This window comes from Phascolarctos cinereus, unplaced genomic scaffold (assembly GCF_003287225.1).
Source record: "Phascolarctos cinereus isolate Bilbo 61053 unplaced genomic scaffold, phaCin_HiC Scaffold_2;HRSCAF=192, whole genome shotgun sequence".
NCBI classification, from domain to species: Eukaryota; Metazoa; Chordata; class Mammalia; order Diprotodontia; family Phascolarctidae; genus Phascolarctos; species Phascolarctos cinereus.
In genome coordinates, this window is record NW_027555625.1 from 374,794,336 (window position 1) to 374,812,605 (window position 18,270).

Consider the following 18,270-nt stretch of genomic DNA (forward strand, 5'->3'; position numbering starts at 1 on the left):
TCAAAGGGTGACAATTACTCTGAAGGCTTTTAAAGCCAAGGCAAAGATGGACAGATATCAGGGAATGTTCATTAGTCCCATTAAGGGGACAGGAAGGAACCCAAACACAAAGAGCTTTGTTTCCTCCCTTTCACCTTAAAATCCTCCGCTCTTCCTGGGAGTTGATACATTAAACCAGTTCCTCCATCCTGCTTACAAATAAGGGGAAGGCGAGTCAAGGTACTCAAATTGCCTTGAGATAGCTCCTCCCACAGGCTTCCTTTTCTGAATGTTCTGGAAAATGTGTGTGGCAGACCTTTACTGGGGAAAGGGTTTGTCAGTTTCCAACCTGAAAGACTGAGGGGAACCATTTGGTTACAGGAAGTTTGGCATCCTGTACCAACAGACAGTGAGATCAACTTGGGATCTTGGGATGCATGGTTTTAAGGTGGGAATAAGCACACTCATTCCCATGCACACACAAACACACCACAGCAGTCCTGGGTATATTTAACAATATATATTTATATATATTTCTAGATCAGTACATTCAGTTTTTAAACTTGTTTTTTTCTTCACAAACAGAAGAACTCTTACAATAGTAGACTTTCTAAAATAAATACTATTAAAATAGAGCTTCAAAATAAATATTCTATACAAAGGAACCCTTCTGTGGTAACTTTTTTTGTTGCAGGGTGAGAGGGTGAAGGGGGAAATGAAGGAGAAAAACAAAGGTAAGGATGGATGGGGAGGGGAGACTTGAACAGCTTTTTGTAACACAAAATCCAACTTCGGGGCAGTGAGAACAAGACACCCTAGGCACACAGTTACCGACAGGGAAAAAAAATGGAAACTCAGGATTTACAGTTTACAGAAGGGGTGTGAAACTGTTTCCAAAAGGACAGGGAACCAAAAGGCTAGCAAGGCTAAAATGTTGTGCTAGTTAATTTCCCATGGAGACATTCTGAGGAGCTTTGCTAAGTTGGTGTTAAAAGGGTCACTCTAGCCCTCACTCACCCCTACCCCATCCTGAGCATTATTAGTCAACAGAACACGGGCCTTGTGAGTCCCAGAACCTGGGTTTCTGTGATGTTCTCTCAGCTTGCCAACCTCGGGTAAGCTACTCCAGCTTTAGTTTCCTCATCTGTTCAATGAGGCCTCAGCCTCTCTGTCCTGTCTATCCCACAAGTCTTGAGGCTCAAATGTCATAATGGGGATATGAAGGTGTTTTATAAAACTTATGAAGATTTCTTATGTCTACCCCTTGGGAAAAACAAGTGTGGCACATCTTAATGGGGATATGCTGGATAGCTCATTGAGAAATGTTGGGCCTGGGCATGGCTGCCATCATGGCCTGGACACTTTCCCCCACCCACCTGGCTCCTCAGTGTGCCAGAGAGGTACTCACTGAGACACCTCCAATCAAAAAAAAATATATCCTCTGAGCTCAGGGTGCTAGGATTGATTACTTGCTATAGAATTTATCATTGACTTTCTAAATAGATATATTTGCCCTTCATGAGTGACCTCATCTTCCCTTGAGCCTTGGCTCCAGGCAAGGACAGGTAGTCTGAGCCAAACAGGAGTGGGAAGTGGTACCATTAAAAGGAGAGGAAATGGGGCCTTCTTGTCTACCAATCACTCAGCTAATGCAAATAGTCAGAAGCATGAACTCATATATTATCAGGTGGCCCTCTTACAGGTCCCCCTAGTTAGGCATGAACCTCAACAAGTTTGTTGCTCCAATTGGGAGAAGCCCCATGCAGAAACAGGCTAAGGAATAGTTTGGAGATCAGAAGTTAAAAAAAAAATGACCAGAAGTTTTCATCTGTCACACTGGGTTAAAGTAGCCACAAATAGTAGAGGCAGAGAAAAATTAAGGTGGGGAAAGCGGGAAGAGAGAGCTGAAGCCATTTAGCTCAGTAGGCCTAAAAACAAACCAAAGGGGAAAAAGTAAGAAGACCCCCCCAAAATCAGGGTTTACAAACTATGTACACTGGAAGTTAAGGTCCTGGAGGCTACTTTGTAAGGAAAGTGTTTGTGTAGAGGATCAGTGTGGTTGTGTGCATGGGTCGATCAATTCTCCACAGAATGGGTGTGCAAGAGGAATGGCCATCAAAATGTAGCTAGCCCACCACTCAGCCCAGGTTCCATGGAGGCAAGTTGAGGCCCGCCAGCACCATCCACTGCCCAGCAGATACAGATGGATGACTCTTGCTAGGCAGGCACAGGATGTCTAATCCCCTGCCCAGGAAAACCTTTATCATCATCTCCTTTAGTAGTGACATCTGATACATTCAATTGGTATAAGTGGTTGGCTGTAAATGTGTTTCCCTTCCTACTGTTCCCTCAGATTTGTGCAAGAACATTTATATATATCTATATATATATATACCCATCATAATATGTCTATGGCAAGGATAGCTACATGAACCAGCACCAGAAAATGCAGGTGTGGTAATTCCGTGTTCTGCTTTTACAAGCTAGCAAATATTTATATAAATAAGAAAGTCTAAAACACAAGCCCCTCCTCCCCCCAATCAATAAATACCTATGGTTACAGTTAATTTATTTTAAATCAGATGTTACCACTACTCTTTAAAAAAAAAAAGGTCCTTGGAAAGTATCCTACACAGGACTATAGACTGCCTCCCTTGCTCCTTCCTAAAAGGGCAATTATTATTCTCCATGGAACAGATGAGATTCCCTGGAGAATGCTATCCATGTCTGGCACAGCCTTAATGGTGCTGTGCCCACTCCATCTGCCCGCAGCGGCCTTGCCCTGGACACTTTCTGTACTTGACAGGAAACACAACAAATGGGGGAGGAGCAAAGAAAGCTACAATATCAGCGTTTGCATGCAACACGTACGTACCCATTTTACATGTGCCCATTCTACTCCCTCTAGCACCTTGAGAGAAAGGGTCACTGCATCTTTGGGGGGCCCACCACTGGCTAGCATTCTTCTCCAGAACCCCCTCGGGAAAACTTCCCCCTTCTGGGCCTTCCTGGCTCTCCCCCTAGCACTTGCTAACACTAAAATAGACTTAATTTTTTTGTCATCTCTCTATTTACAAAGATATAGACATACTATTGTACATGAGAAGCTATGAAGCTGAGCAGCAGTAGCAGGCCACAGGAAGAAAACCCAACAAGCTTCAAATGTCATTTGGCCAATGAGAGTGACTGTCTCTCTTCAGAATTAAAAAGTCTATGGGTGGGGAAGGGGGGAAGATCAGAGACAGGGATGGCGACAGAGAACAGAGATTGTGTTTCTTCAGGATGTCCTCTCCTCCCCCAACTGAACCTCGAAAGCAGCACTTGGGAAGAGCAGAGAAGGAAATGGCTGTCTTTAAAACCTGTTACCATCTAGTTTACTTATTCTAGCAAAATGTAATAACTGGACATGGCGACCAGATTCTCATTGGCAAAAATGACATTTGGTCTCTCCTTCCTCTGCCTGCCCCACCCATATTATTTCCAAAAAGAATGCGGACGGAGGTTAAAAAAAAAAAAGGACCTTTGGTGGGCAGTTAAGTCTGTGACAGCTTATCAGAACTAAGAGAGAATGAATTTTGGAGGCTATAGATGGGAATATCTCAACAATATTAGTGATGAAGGACAGGGGTGTGGAGAAAGGTATTTGGGGGTTAGTCTAAAACTCACCCTTAATATTGTAACTTGGGGCAGGGAACAAAACAGGGAGATGCTTAACATCCCCCCACCCCTACCTACTTTGTACTTAACTGACCCCTCTTCTATTTAAAGTGTGGATATAGCATTTTAGTTCTTCACCTTCGCCAAGACATTGGTGACACATTGGGGAAGAGGGGAGAAATCGAGAATCCAATCCTCTTCTACAGAGGCACCCAAGCCACCTAGTTAATGATTCCTGGGGTATTCAGACTCCCAAGCAGCCAGCCCCTATCCGGCAAGGGAGGGACAAAGGGAGGGAAGGAAGGGAGGGAGAAAGGGGGCTGGGAAGGCATTCCAAGCAGCTGCAGTTTCCGGATGTGTGTGTACATCTATGTTCTGTCTTCTGAAAAATCTCAAGTCCATATCACACAACACTCCTCTCCCCCCTCCCTGCTTCTATTCTAGTTAAACAAAAACCACACAAAAGTTCCAAAACCCTGAATATAGCCCAAAGTGCCTTGTTTGGGAAGGGAGGGAGGGAGGTGACTGATCTGACTCTTCCCAGAATCTGAAGGGGTGGGAGTATGAGCCAAGGAATCTTCGGGACCCAGAAGACCTGGCCCCTTTGCAGTCTTCTCTGGCAACGTTGTGGGTCAGGAGCAGACAAAACCCGAGGCAACGAGGTGGGGAGGGAGAAAAATCAGAAAGGCTTCTCGGCTCTGTTGGTCTTGCTGCTGTCCACTGCCGTAGCTGCCTTGCAGATGACGCTGTTGGTGTGTTTGCAGCGGCAGCCGGGCCGGCTCAGGCGGTCATAGCCCCGCTGGGCCAGCTTCACGCAGCCAGTCGCTGGCAGGTAGCAGAGCAGGCATGGCAGCACCAGAGACAGGGCCCCCATGAAGGACCAGCGGGCACAACAGTTTGAGTGGGAGCAGGAGCAGGGGTGGTCAGCACAGGAGCCTTCGTCATCTTCATTGGTGCAGTGGTAGAAGACCCCCTTCACCAGGCACATGCAGGTGCTGTAATTGACCAGGCTCTGGGCTGAACAGAGACATTCTTGGTTACAGATCCAGCAGGAAGGCAAAGTCCGAGGAGAGGCACACTCCTTACATTTGCATTTCCCACAGGCCTCACAGAGCAGGAAGTGTTTGTCCAGCTCTTGGGGTGGCATCCCCTTCAGGTCCAGGGGCTTGCAGTGGATGGCCTTGGGCTGAATGCGCACTGCCCTCGGGGAAGCCTGGTCAGCCACAGGAGGTGGGGCCATGTGGTCCAGGAGCCTCTGGTCTGAGGATGTGCTGCTGCTGCTACTGATGGAGCTGGGCCTCCCACTGAAGGAGATCCAGGGGTGGGTGACATCCTGGTCACATCGAGAGAGGCCTGGGGTTGGCTCAGGATGCCCTCCTCGGGGCCGCTTAGAGCCAGTTGTTGGGGCCAGGCCAGGATTGTCAATGTAGTCATTTTCTACATGGGTTGTCTTCATCTGGTCAATGGGCAGGATGGTGAGTGGGTGCTGAAGCCGGCCATACGGGAGGCGACTGTCCAGCAGGGGCTGGACCATGACTGAGCTTGGGCTGACAGGGATACTATGGGGGATTGGAGGCTCCATAGGGGCCAGAGGACCTGTAGTGCTCTGGGAAACTTGGCTTCTAAGGGTCCTGAAAAAAAGGTCAAGAGAGAAGAGAAGAGAGAAATTCATTATCTCGATTGCCGATGTGCCAATCAATTTCCTGATAGACTCACTTTGTATATCTGCCACCATCTCCTAGGGCTGGTTTGTATTTCTACAGCCTGAGGCACAAACAACTGCCGCCCAAGCAGACCCTTCACCAGAGGAAGGCCCATAAAAAGAGAGAGTAAAAAAGCCATCTCTGACCTTTCTGCTCAGAGACCCAGAATATCAATGTATACATACCACAGTCCGTAACAGTAGCACATCCCTTTGTAGCTACCTAACTCCAGAGAAGCTTGTGATTAAACTAAAGGAAAATCTAGAGGGGAAAACTAGCGTTACCAATTTCCAAATGCAGAGCAGAATAATATTTAGGATAAATAGTATTTACTAGAATAGCTAGCCAGACCTCACTTCAGTTTCTGATTTCACTGGGAGAGTGCAATTTTATGTTGGAATGGGGCCAGAGATTCAACTGCAGAGCCTGACACGGAGCCCCAGGAAGCAACTAAATTTAAATCAAAGAGCGGAAACGACTTGGTTCAAATTTAGAAAGTGCACATTGTTTTCTATTAGAAGTGCAATTTCCTCGCCTGCTGACCTTTGCTTTTGGAATTCCGCTGCAGATCAATTTAAAGTAGCAGGCGCTTGAGCATGAGTCTCAGAGACCTTTGCCCAAGGGACAGTATTTGGAATCCAAAAGGAAAAGGGGAAAAAATGGCCCAGCCTGGGAAGATTCCATCCCAAAGCTCATGAATTCCAGGGAAAGGGGAGGGGGTGGAATGAAGAAGAAAAAATATTCCCCCAAATCTTTCTTTGGACCAGTGGTATGGAGTTTCCCACACAATTTTGTTTATTTTTTGGTGGAGGTAGGGTCTGGGGAGGGGGAAAGAACCAAAAAGGAAAGGCTGGTATTATTCAAATGCCCAGGAACCATTTCTTGGTACATCTACTCATCCTGACTTAGAAGGTAATTCTCATTCATTCACTTAAGTACCTCAAGAATGTTTGAAAAAGCTCTAGCCTTCCTGGTGGCTGCTATTTTTGACAAGTTATGCCCATTTCTCTGTTCTTCAGGAGAATTGGCCACTTGGGTCCGGACATCCTCTGTCTATAAAGAACAATTCCACTCTTCAAAGGATAAACCTCTTAGGTTATTTGTTTCCCCCTTCAGATATTTTTACACTGAATACCTTCTCATTAATTCTTAAATAGCAACTGATCCTTCCTTATTCATGAGAAGAGCCTGGTCCGAAATATGAAGTCATCTAAACATCAGCTCTTAACTTAAAGAAGGCTTGAATTGAGGGCTCAGAGCAGAGGCAGAATGTGTTCCATTCTTCTCTAAAATCATCATGGAATCACCTCGAAGTGATTAATACCCCATGAGGAAGAAATGATATTTTTACAAAGGAGTGATTAGGAGAAGACAATTCTCCCCCCCCCCCCCGATTATCTGGTCATAGCCCAAAAGCAATTATTTTGCAGCAGTCAATACCGGACAGATTTTACATTCATATAGAGCATGAATGATCAATTAGCTTTGATAGTTCTACTTAAAGAGAATGGGATTTCTCTTAGAAAAGAGAAAGGAAATGAAAACTAGGGAGGAAGGATTCGATTCTGTTCAGTAATGGATTTTTCCCCAACTTTGCGGTTATGTGAGCCCAAAGACCTCTTTCAAACATGAGAAATGTTTGTTGAATTGACTATTCCTGGCATGAGGAGCAGTTCTCATCAAAATCCCACTGTGCCTACTCCTACAAGTAATTGAGGTCCTCAAATTACCTTGGAGTTTCTAGGTTTGTGCTAGGCAGTTGGTTCTATTTCCCCCAAAGAGCTTAGGAAATAAAAGCACTGCTGGGGAAATGGTTGGGAAAGGGGGAGAAAGGAAGACATTTCGTTTCAAGGGAGTACAAGATTGTGGCCCTAACTAGATCAAGTATATCAATCCAATCCCAGTTTTGCATTCTGCCCTTCACTGGAGCCATAGGCTCTATTCAGAACACATGGCCTCTTAATCTTCTAGAAAAGATGGTGCATTTCAGCAGAGTGGAACATCTCAGCAGAGTCTGGTACAGAAAGATACAAACTCCAAAACAATTTAGAGTTGAGAGGAACCTTAGAGATCAAATCAATGGCTATCATTTTACAGATGAGAAGAATGAGGCTTAGAGAACAACGACTTGGATAAGCAGACATGAAACTGTAAGGAGATGGTCCAGATCTCACTAAAGTACTTTCTCAGGTCAATTACAAAAAGGAACATTCCTTTATGAACAAATTCTGTATTTGGAGTTAGAAGACCTGAATTTCAATCCAAGTTTTTCTACTATCTGTGTGACACTGTGCAACTGATATTCTGAGACCATGTCAATCTCCCTGCTCAAAAAACTTCAGTTGCTCCCTCTGGCCTCTAGGGTAAAATAGAAACTGTCACTGAAAGTCCTCTACAATCTGGTTCCAACTTATATCTTCAGATCCATTTAGTCTAACTTTCCCTCATGCACCTTCCATTCCAGATACAATGGCCTATTTGCTGCTCCTGGTACATGGCATCCATCGTTTACCTCTGTGGGCGTTTGCAAAGGCTGGCCTCCTGTCAGTAATGCCCTCTCTCCTCACCTCCACTACTCAGAAGAAAAAGTGCTGAATAAATATTTGACAAAATTGAGTTGAATTAGAAACATTTAGCCTCTCCAGGCACCTGTGTCTCTAAGTTTCTTTTCCGCTTGAAATGTAGGACTAGTTACCCGCTGCTAAGCTGAGCCCTGCGGCCTCAAAAGCCACAAAAGAAGTCCCGAAGAAAAGAAAGCTAAAGGAAATCTGAATGAAACAAATTATTTCATTCTTCAACCTGCTACTGAACTTGGTCCCTTAAAAATTGCTACTTCTACTGAGACCACATTTCTAATTACTATTGTATACCTGACAAACCCTTGGCCTTTTAGAATAGTGCCACATGACTTTAAGACTCCAATTCTAGAATCAGAGGGCACTAATTATATGGGAAATCCTACCAGGGAATCCGCTGGGTAAGCAGCTTTTGCCTCAATAAAGTAACTCCTGGACAGGAGCTACTGCCATAGACTCACAGAATGTTGGAGTTGAGATAGACCTTAGAGTTACATTGAATCTTAGCCCCTCATTTTGCAGAGAGAGGATCTAGGCCAGCTGAGGGAAATCGATTGGCCAAAGGTCATGTGTCTAATTGTTCAGTTATAGGCAGAGCCTATGTCTCGCTAACTCCCTTTCTACTGTACCATTAACCACAGACATGTAATTCAGCCAGCAGCCTCTTTCCCCAAACGAGCTGCTCCAAAATACTGTGGGTTGCAGGTAGAATATAACATCTGGGATTAAAATATAGACTTTGATGCAGATATCTGTATGCTATCCTCTAAGACACAAACTAGTACCAGCAGAAAATCCTAAGGTATGCTCTTCTACTGGCAGCAACATTTTCCTTAAGCCTCCTTCTGACCATCTATTCAGCAAGAAGATTCAGACTTCTTTTTCTTTTCTTTCTAATCCTTCAAACTTTCTCATTTGGTGTTTTCCTTCTTCCTGATTACCGGAGTCAAAATAGAGGGAAATTACAGGAAGTTTTCATTGGATCTGCTTAGGTCCCACCTTCTGACCAGAGGTAACTAGAGTAGCTAGTCATTGGAGCTAAACGAGATTTCCTTAAAAATAAATAAATAAATGAATGAACAGATAAATAAATAAATAAATAAATGGATGAATGAATGAATAAATAAATGCAGGCAAATAAATAAATAGATAAATAAATAAGGCTTCCTTCATGTTGACTAGAAGCTCAATCTCCCTACTCACTGTGACACTGCCTCACTGGATAGTCTGAAGCTCAGCTAAAGAACTTAAGTGGAGTTTAATAGGTAAATCATTTCCTCTATAAGGAAGGAAGAGATTTATAATATAAAGTGGAGAGTGGAGACTTTACTGCATTGGGGTTTCTTAAAGAGAGATTGTTTGCCAATTTGATAGATCCTAGAGAGATAGTCCACAGCCAACATTACATTTAGTCAGAGAATCCATCTTGTCAAGCTTTAGATAGCAAGGAAATGGGGCAGCATTAGCTAAGGACTCATGTCCAACCATTCAGGAAAACCTCCTTCAGAGAGAATAGCTCCAATTTACATTGAGGGTGGAAATGGCCTCTCAGACTTCCAGAAACAATCGATCATGGTGAGGCTGAATACAGCTTCTACATTTTATGACCATGAATCTCCAATACTCCCTTGTCTATCACCAATTCTGTGGACCACTGAGTAGACTATAAACTCCTTGAGGGCCAGAAGCCAAGTTTTATTTATCTTTGTACCTCCCCAAGCCCTAGCACAGAACTGTGCACATGGTAAGTGCTCCATATGTTATATTGGGGCCATATAGTCTGACTCTTTGTGACCCCATTTGGGGTTTTTTTTGGCAAAGACAGTGGAGTGGTTTGCTATTTCCTTCTCCAGTTCATTTTATAGATGAAGAAACTGAGGCAAATATGGTTAAGTGAAGTGCCAGGGTCAGACAGGTGGTAAGTGTCTGAGGCCACATTTGAACTCAGGACTATGAGTCTTCCTGACTCCAGGGCCAGCACTCTATACACTGAGTCACCTAGCTGCCCTGAGGCTAGGGGACAACTGCCAAAGGAGGATCTAAGAAGTTTGCAACTCAAGTTAATTGATTACTGAGGGTGAGTTTTCCTTCTCCTCAGCCACAAATATGGAGAAGCCTAGTTTCCATTTTTGCTTTCTTAAAACTGTATACAATGAGTCTTTTATGGGACTTTTTGCTGTATTAACTCTTGAAGGGATGATTAGTATTGTAAACTCAATCAATCTCAGGGTAAAACATGGTTAGTCTAGCCTTTCAAGTGGTTACCATATAGTAGGGGATGCAGGAAAGGGAGAGAGGAATGTGTGTGTGATGCAAAGGAGCCAGATTGGTACACATTCATGGGATACCTGTTAGGTTTTCCACTATGGGTGTTGAGAAGGTGGGGCTTTTGACTATCCTGGAGAATCACACAGGCTAGAGTTTTTTCTACCTCTCATCAATGTGGAAATAGTAGAAGAACCTGTTCAAATTTTTTTTAAAAGATTCACTGAATCTGTTGTACTTCCCAAATTACAAAACAACGAATATTTCTTTAGTGGTCTTACATTCAGTTATCAAGCAGGCTTCTAAAAGAAGAAAACTTTCCTAGGGCATCCTCAGCCTTTAAGGGAGGTAAAACCCAGATTAAACCAATGGGATTATAGGATCATGAATTTAGAACTGCAGTGGACCTTAGAAATCCCTTTCACTTTACAGATGAGGAAACTGAGGCCTGGCAATGTTAAGTGACTTAATCTCAACAATTAACTTAAGCGACAAGGTCACAGAGGTATTACTTAACTAGCTGAGCAGGGACCCAAATCTCTGACCCCAAATTCAGTGCTCTTTCCACTTTCACAGCATGAGGCCACACTGTGCTGGAAGACCTGTGGTTCTTCAGGGCAGCATTGCATACAGTGCAGCCAAGCCAGAGCCAAACTTTATTTACCAAATCTAAAGGACTGAGCAGTCTTGTGCTAACTTTCAGAAAGAGGAGAAATGAACATCAGAGCTAAGAATGAGAGTCACTGAGGGTTTAGAAATTTAAAGGAACTTGTGATTTCCCTTTCTTTCAAAGATGGCCTGGGAGGCCAAGTGACTTGGTCTAGTCAGGCAGCTGATTAGAGCTGGAGACTCTTTACTTGGCCCACATTTAGTTACCATGAAACTTTCCTAGGGTGTCCTCAGCCTTTAAGGGAGATGAAACTCAGACTGAGCAGATGGGATTACAGGATCATAAATTTAGAGCTGCAATGGACCAGAGAAGTCATCAAGTTTAAGCCCCTTATTTTACAGATGAGGAAACTGAGGCCTAGCAGTGTCAAGTGACAGTGTTCTCTCTTTCCTTCCTCCAAGTCTACTTTCCACCAGACAAGGTAGAAAGGGTGTTGGCTTATGAGGGTAGAAGACCTAGGTTCAAACCCTGACTTTGCTGGCTACCAGGTGACCTAGGGCAAGTCATTTAATAAATAGTAATAATAAGATTTAACATTTATATGGTATTTTAAAGTTTGCCAGGCACTTCCCATTTAATAAAGACAGCTAGCTGGTGATGCAGTAGGTAATGTTGGATTTGGAATAAAAAAAACCTGCCTGAAACACTTCCACCCCTGGGTAAGTCACAACCTCTCTGAACCTCAGTTTTCTTTATGGTAAAATGAGAATAATAGCCTCTACTTCACAGAGTTGCTGTGAGAACCAAATGAGAGGACAAATGTAAAGTGCTTGCTAAACCGCAAAGCATTATGTAAATGCTGGTGTTATTATCATTACCTCTCATTTGATCTTCACAACGACCCTTCGAGGTAGAGGCTAGAAACACCATTTTATAGGTAAGGAAACTGAGGCTGAGAACAAGGTGAAGTGGCTAGTGGGGTGTACCAGAGGGTGCCTGAGGCAGGACTGACTTACATCTTTCAGACTCCTAAGCTGAATGCTCCATTCACTATGCCACCTAGCTGCCTAGTTTTATCTGTGAAATGAAGGCAGTGGATTAGATGACCTCTACTATTGTTTCCAACTCTAAATCGAAGATCCTCTGTTCTGAATGAGGTGGAAAATTGGATTACTCTGCTATAACTGAGAAAGAAGCTACTTGAGTCTAGAGGTACTAAGTTTCTTGTCACTGGAGATCTTCAAGTGAAGGATGGATGACCTCTTGTTAGGGGATATTTAAAGGGGTATCCAGCCTTTGGTAGGCATTGAACTAGACACCTCCATCTCTAGACATCTTCCATCTCTAAGAACATAAACCATGGACTTTCCTCCCTCCCATCCACAAAGAGTCACCTGTTAGAAGATATAAACTGGGGATCACAAGAATAATGTTTTTTCCAATAGCCAACTCTCCCATAGGAAGATAAGAAGACTATCCCCTTCCCAATTCACTCCAAATTCATTTGGGCTTTCAATTAATCAGTTGAAAGAATGACAAAGTTCTGAAACTGCACATTGCCCAGCAAAGAGCCAGAAGTACTTCAAGCATGTTATTTAAATGGGTTCTGAATATATAAGACTGTAACCTGCTCATCAATTTCAAGTTTTATTATGCCAGCCCTGAAGGTTATTTTCTTAACATTCATTTGATTCAAACATATATTAAGCACCTAATGCATGTAGGGCAACATTGGCTCAAGCTAGGCACTAGAAGGTTTAGTGCCTTCTTCCATCAAAGAGCAAAGACACCCTTTAGACAAGGAGATGAGGGAGAAACCTAAAGAATTTTCTTTATTTTTGCCTATCACCACAGTAATACATAGATGATCAGAATACCACTGAGATAGGAATATCATATGACTAAAAGGTAGCCAAAAAAAGCCAATTTGGGGGGGGGGGTGTCCAAGGAAGATCAATCTAAACTAGGGCTTCTCAACAATGAGAACTGAGAATCCCCCTGGACTTCCTGGACTTCAGGAACTAACTATTCTGGTCTGCTTCCCAAGTGTCTCTGTGAGCTTGTATGCCAAAGTGAAATACGAATAGTGGGGACCCATGATTTCATCCTGGTAGGGACTCCCTTCTCTGCTGCCTAAGAGCAAATTCAATTTGGAACATACTTATAGAGTTGCCTGGAATACCAGGAGGTTAATTGACTTGCCCTAATGTTTCAGAGCTGTATGTCAGAGACAGGACTTGAATCCAGGTCTTCCTGACACCAAAGCCAGCTAGCCTTCTTTCTCTTGCTTTCCAGAAATCATATTTTATACCTCCTTATGTCTTCTATAAATGGGAACTGCAATTGTGAGAATGACTACCTAATGAGGGTATCTTAAGCTTCTCCATCTATCTCTACCTTCTTTTGCCCTGCTCTTCTCTGCCCTGATGGAGCATATAGTACACTCTGAGGTCCCAGAGCTACCATGAAACAAACCTCTTCTCTTATAGAATGATAGAAGCCAGAGGCTTTGCCGTTCTGGGGAATAAGAAGGACACTGAGTATTTCCCAGTGCTCCCCAGAGGGCTGGCAGAATCCCTTATCATCTCCAAGGAGTAATAGTCTCCCCATTTTGCAAATGGGGAAATTAAGACCTAAAAATTAAGGGTCTGCTGGCATGTAAACTGCTCTGTCTTCTTCCCAAGTCAGTACTAAGGACTAATAAAGCTATTTCATCATTTCCTGCTTCTGTACTTCACTAGAGGCTTGTCCTCAATCAATGACAAGTAGATTGAGCTATAAGAGAGGCTCTGAATAGCTTCTTGAGCAGCCTCCATTGGTGTGGTAAGAATAATAACACCTAATACTACATAGCTAGTTAAGGTTTGCAAAGTGCTTCGTATGTATCATTTTCCGCTTAGGTCAGAACTCCTCTAAAAGACAGATCTGTACTGGATCACCAAAGTGATTATTTATGAGATTTATTCCCACTTACAAGACATAGTACCAAGAGTCACCCCCCCCCAAATCAGTACCCCAAATCCTTTTTCTCTTTCTTCACTGGGGATCAGCCTTCTCAATGTGCCCATGCGATAAAAAGCCACGGTGCTCTTAGGCCAAAACACTGGCCAGCTCAGCAGAGACCCCACGAAGAGGGTGCCACTCGTTGCTTGCTCAGACGGGGATAGGAACCTAGACTCAGGGGCAATAAATCTTCCTTGAGTAACAAGGATCAGGAGAAAAAGTAAAAAGGGAACCTTCAGATACAGACACTGGTTAGACAGCCTTAGGTGCTACATCAATCAATCAATCAATTAATCAATCAGCATTTATTATTACTATGTGCCAGGCCCTGAAGGGTGGGGGGGAGGGGAAGAGATTACAAAGACAATGAAACAATCCCTGCCCTCAAAGAGCTTATTAATTCAAGAAGAGAAGGCACCTTCCTGGGTAGGAGCTGGGCATAAATAGTGAAAGGCATTTTTGATTCATCATTCATTAAAATCAGGTGAATCTCTTGGCTGAAACAATGATAAAAATCTAATGGAGCCGTGTTAAAAGAAAAGGGAACCGAAATTCAGCTATGAGAACTAGAGATTTGCTTCTTGGGCAGCTATACCAAAAGGAAGATGCAGTCAAAAGGAATGTTTTAGCATCTCAAATACTAGCTTTTATAGCTTCCTTCAATCCAGCTGGGATTAAAAGGATATATTATCAATTGATTTTAAATACAGAGAGGCAGTGAGGTAAGGTACTAACTCTGGAGTCAAAGGACCAGGGTTCAAATCCCACCTCTGACCCTTCCTTGCTTGTGATCTTGCACAAATCACTTAAAACTTTCTAAGTCTCATTTCCTCATCTGTAAGATGAGAGGGTTGGGGTAGATGACCTCTGAGGTCCTTTCCAGCTCTAGATCTTTGATTCTTTAATAGTTAATAGTTATGTGACCATGGGCAAGTCACTTAATTTCTCAGTCACAGTTTTCCCATCTGTAAAATGGAGATAAAAGTACTTGTAGCATCTACTTTGAAGGGTTATTGTAAAGCTCAATTGATATGGGGCATAAAGTGCTTAAAACATGTGTCAGTTATCATTATTATTATTATTTATGATACTTCCCCTCCCCCCCAGCCTTTTTACTTATCTCTGGAGGTGCTACAATTTCATGTAGGGAAAACTGAACAGAGAAAAGACTAGGTCAGTGCCATCTGAAAGGGAGAATGACACTGGAGTTTACAAATTGGTAAGGAAAGAACTGGGTTTCTTAAAAAGATTCCCTCCTAGAAAGAATATTGGTCATATAGGCAGGGTAAATTTCCCAAATCTAATACCAGAAAGACCATCCTCTTTGACCCTATCATGGTGTCTCAGCTTCTCAGTAAAGTCCTGCTCTGTATGGTCAAAAAGGTAAAATGGATTAAACTCTCTAGGGGGTTGGGAAAGAAAGGAAATGCTATTTCCCATTAGACACTTCTAAATATTCTCTCTATTTTTTCCCCTGGAGAACCAAATGTCAACCCTCCCTCTCTTTAGCCTCTGCCTAAAAAAAAAAACCAACCAAAAAAAAAAAAAACCTGAGAACTCCGCATGTTTGATGCTCTACTTGGGTGAAGATTCAGAGAACTCTAAATATTGTGAAATCTACTGCTGCAACGCTGGAGAAGGCCTTCAGTCCATATCATCTTATCAGAGGTTGATAACCCAACATTTCACAACTGATCCAGCAGTTCCATATCCTTTCCACAGCCAGCCTTTAATTTGCTGTTAATCTAGTAGAAGAAAGGCGAGAAGATCCTTAACTAACCCCCAGGGCCCAGGCACTGGAATGGGGGAAGTGGGGTGGGGTGGAGGAGGAATGCCTCACAGCTTCCTGAAAACCAGCTTCACCATTTCTTAACAGTACTGCAGGACTTCTCTCAACATCACCTGTCAGCCCCGCTTAACATGAAGCAAAGCTTCCAGAAAAGCATCAAATATGTCATCAGCACTTCTACCCGTCGAACATCTCTATGTCCAGGCATGGGTGGGGGGCACCTAATGGATTAGAGAATTCATGGGCGATCTGGTGCACTAGACTGCGGCTCCACGGCTTAACCCAAGCCATCTACGAAAACATGGATTTCTCCCCCCCACTCCCCAAATCAGCCTTGATATAGATGAAATGGAAGCAGCCCTTCCATGTCCTGCATTTCTTTCTCTCCAACTCACCGCAAGCGAGATTGGGGCACGTCCAACCAAGCTCTCTCTCGCCTCTCCACAACACCTGGGCCAGGAAAATCAACAATTTTCTTCTCCTCAAGATCTCTTTCTCCTCACCTCCCTCCCCACCCCTTCCCAAGCTAAAGAGAATTGAGAAATCTCTTGCACAACCGAAGCTACTGTCTAAATGCTTTTTGATGGTCGGCATGGGAAAGAAGAAGAGACATGGAAACCCCTTCCCTAGTGATGCGGCCAGGATTTCTTCACCAGCTAGAACTGTCTAAGCCGGTTCCCTGAGCTTCTTCACCTCTAAGTCCTTCTCTTGGTTTCCCATTTCCTGGTCGACTATGAATTTTCAGAATGTAAGGTCTCTATCCCTTTCTTTCCCCGGTGACGTCAAGACTGGTACCACCAAGAAAGCAGGAGAGAAAAAAAAAGCCTTATCTTTGCTACGCATGCAACCGTTTCCTCTCTGGATTTCTCCATCTCGGCATTATATAAACCCCACTTTCCACCCCACCCCCTTTACAGCATTGCCCCCCACCCCTCAAAACCCAAAGGGAATCCCAGGGGCAAAGCAAGGCGACCAGAGTCTAGAGAAGGGTGGGGATGGGGCCCGAGGAAACCGGAGTCCTGCACAGCCCCAAGGAAAAAAGGCGACTGCGAAACAGTTGCACAGAATAAAATGCTAAGGAGCAAAGGTCAAACAGTAAAGATCTTACACGCCAAGGAGCCGAGATCAAAAGTGCCCCAGGAGGGAGACACCTTGGGAGCCCTAAGCTCCGACGAGACCCACCCAGGAGGAAGGAAAGGGATCTTATCAGGGGATCCTAAGGAGAAGGGAAAAAATCTACGTCGAGTGCTTAGGCCACTGAGGTTGGGGAAGGAAAGTTAGGGCGAGGAGGTCCCCTTCGGCAAAGGGCGACGGGGCGGGCAAGCAGACCTATCTACAGGGCACCCCAGATCCCCGAGAGGCGGCTTCTTTGCCCCTGCCAGGCTAGGGGCAGATGCTCGCTCCCCGCGTCCGAGGCGGGTGAGTGCAGGGAGAAGGTGAGCGGAGAAGCCAGAGGGGGAGTTGTAGGGACTCGGAGATCCTAACACAGAGTAAAGGCTGGAAATGCTCCCGTCTGAAACAGCGCATCCCGTTGCTGTGATCACTCAGAGATTGTACGGGAGACTGCGGGACCGGGAGTTCCTCGCAGCTGCCTCACTGCCGTCTGCGGAGGCGCAGGGACAGAAAGTTTGTAGGGACATGCACCAAAAAGGGAGCAACGTTTGCCCCTTTTGGAGGAAGGAAATGGCCTTCAAGATCAAATTTACTGGGGGAAGAAGTGGGATCTAAGATCCTTAAATCAGCTACTTACTTTAAGTAATCCAGTCAGGAGCATTTCTCCATAGGTACTCAATCCTAAATTCCAAACAAGTCAGTGGCTGTCCCTGCAAACCCCAGCCAGATGAAACAGCATTGATCCCGGCGACCTGAAACGCCTGCACAGCGCTGTCAGCTTTCCCCGCTCCGCCTTGGTGTTGCAACTACTGCCTGGGAAAATGGCTTTTTTATGAATGGGAGGGAAGGGGGCCTCTCTGCGCATGCGCGCCGTCCCCAATTCTATGAATGGGTGGGCACAAGAGACCCTCTAGGCGCATGCGCTGCTTCCTTACACTCCCCCTCCCCCCTTTTTTATGAATGGGGGGCCGGAAAGGAACTTAACCCGTCGTTGCTGGGGGCTGTCGCTCCTTACCGGGCTGTCGCGCCTTACAAAGAGGAATGATTGTTGGGTTTTTTTTTTCTTAAATGAATGGAGGGCGGCGGCAAGCAGCAGCTGCAGCTGGATCAGCTGCGCGTGCTGTACCCCACCCGGCCTGGGAAAGAAGGTAAAGAAAGCCTTCACGCCGCGGGCCTGTCCAGTATGTGTGCGTGTATGTCGGGGAGGCGATGCGGCCTCAGTTGTTGGGCACGGGAGCTGAAAGGGGTTGGGGAGTTGGGGAGGTGAATGCACACTGAAGTCCATATGGGCATCTCCACCCGGCCGCGACGGCCCCAGACAGCACAGGCTGGAGAGGCCAGTGGGAGAGTAAGAGCCGGGGTGGAGGAAGGGGACGGCGGACAGCCCACTCGTTGCCTACTGCGGGGACAGGGCTGATTAGGTGTTCCTGCTTCGAGCCCCTAGGACAGACTAAGCCATACCTGAATCCTAGAAACGCACGTTGGAGACATACTTGAATCTCATCCCTACGTCCATATCTGCAGTGGCGACCGCCCTAGGCTCCTCGGGTGTGTTCAGTGGTGGGGAAGATGATT

General features: G+C 44.8%; 1 protein-coding gene across 1 annotated transcript; it reads right to left on the minus strand.

Annotated features, from left to right (window-relative positions):
• Positions 1-484: 484 nt before the first annotated feature.
• Positions 485-17,505, minus strand: SPRY4 (sprouty RTK signaling antagonist 4). Its single transcript, XM_021005173.2, has 2 exons — positions 17,333-17,505; positions 485-5,267 (listed from the first exon to the last, which is right to left on the minus strand). Exon 2 carries the CDS (start codon positions 5,216-5,218, stop codon positions 4,316-4,318), a length of 903 nt encoding a protein of 300 aa, XP_020860832.1. The 5' UTR covers positions 5,219-5,267; positions 17,333-17,505; the 3' UTR covers positions 485-4,315.
• Positions 17,506-18,270: the final 765 nt, after the last annotated feature.

What these genes read in the sequence shown, in the direction of transcription:
- SPRY4 (XM_021005173.2), bottom strand. Translation starts at nt 5,218, where the DNA reads ATGGAGCCTCCAATCCCCCATAGTATCCCTGTCAGCCCAAGCTCAGTC.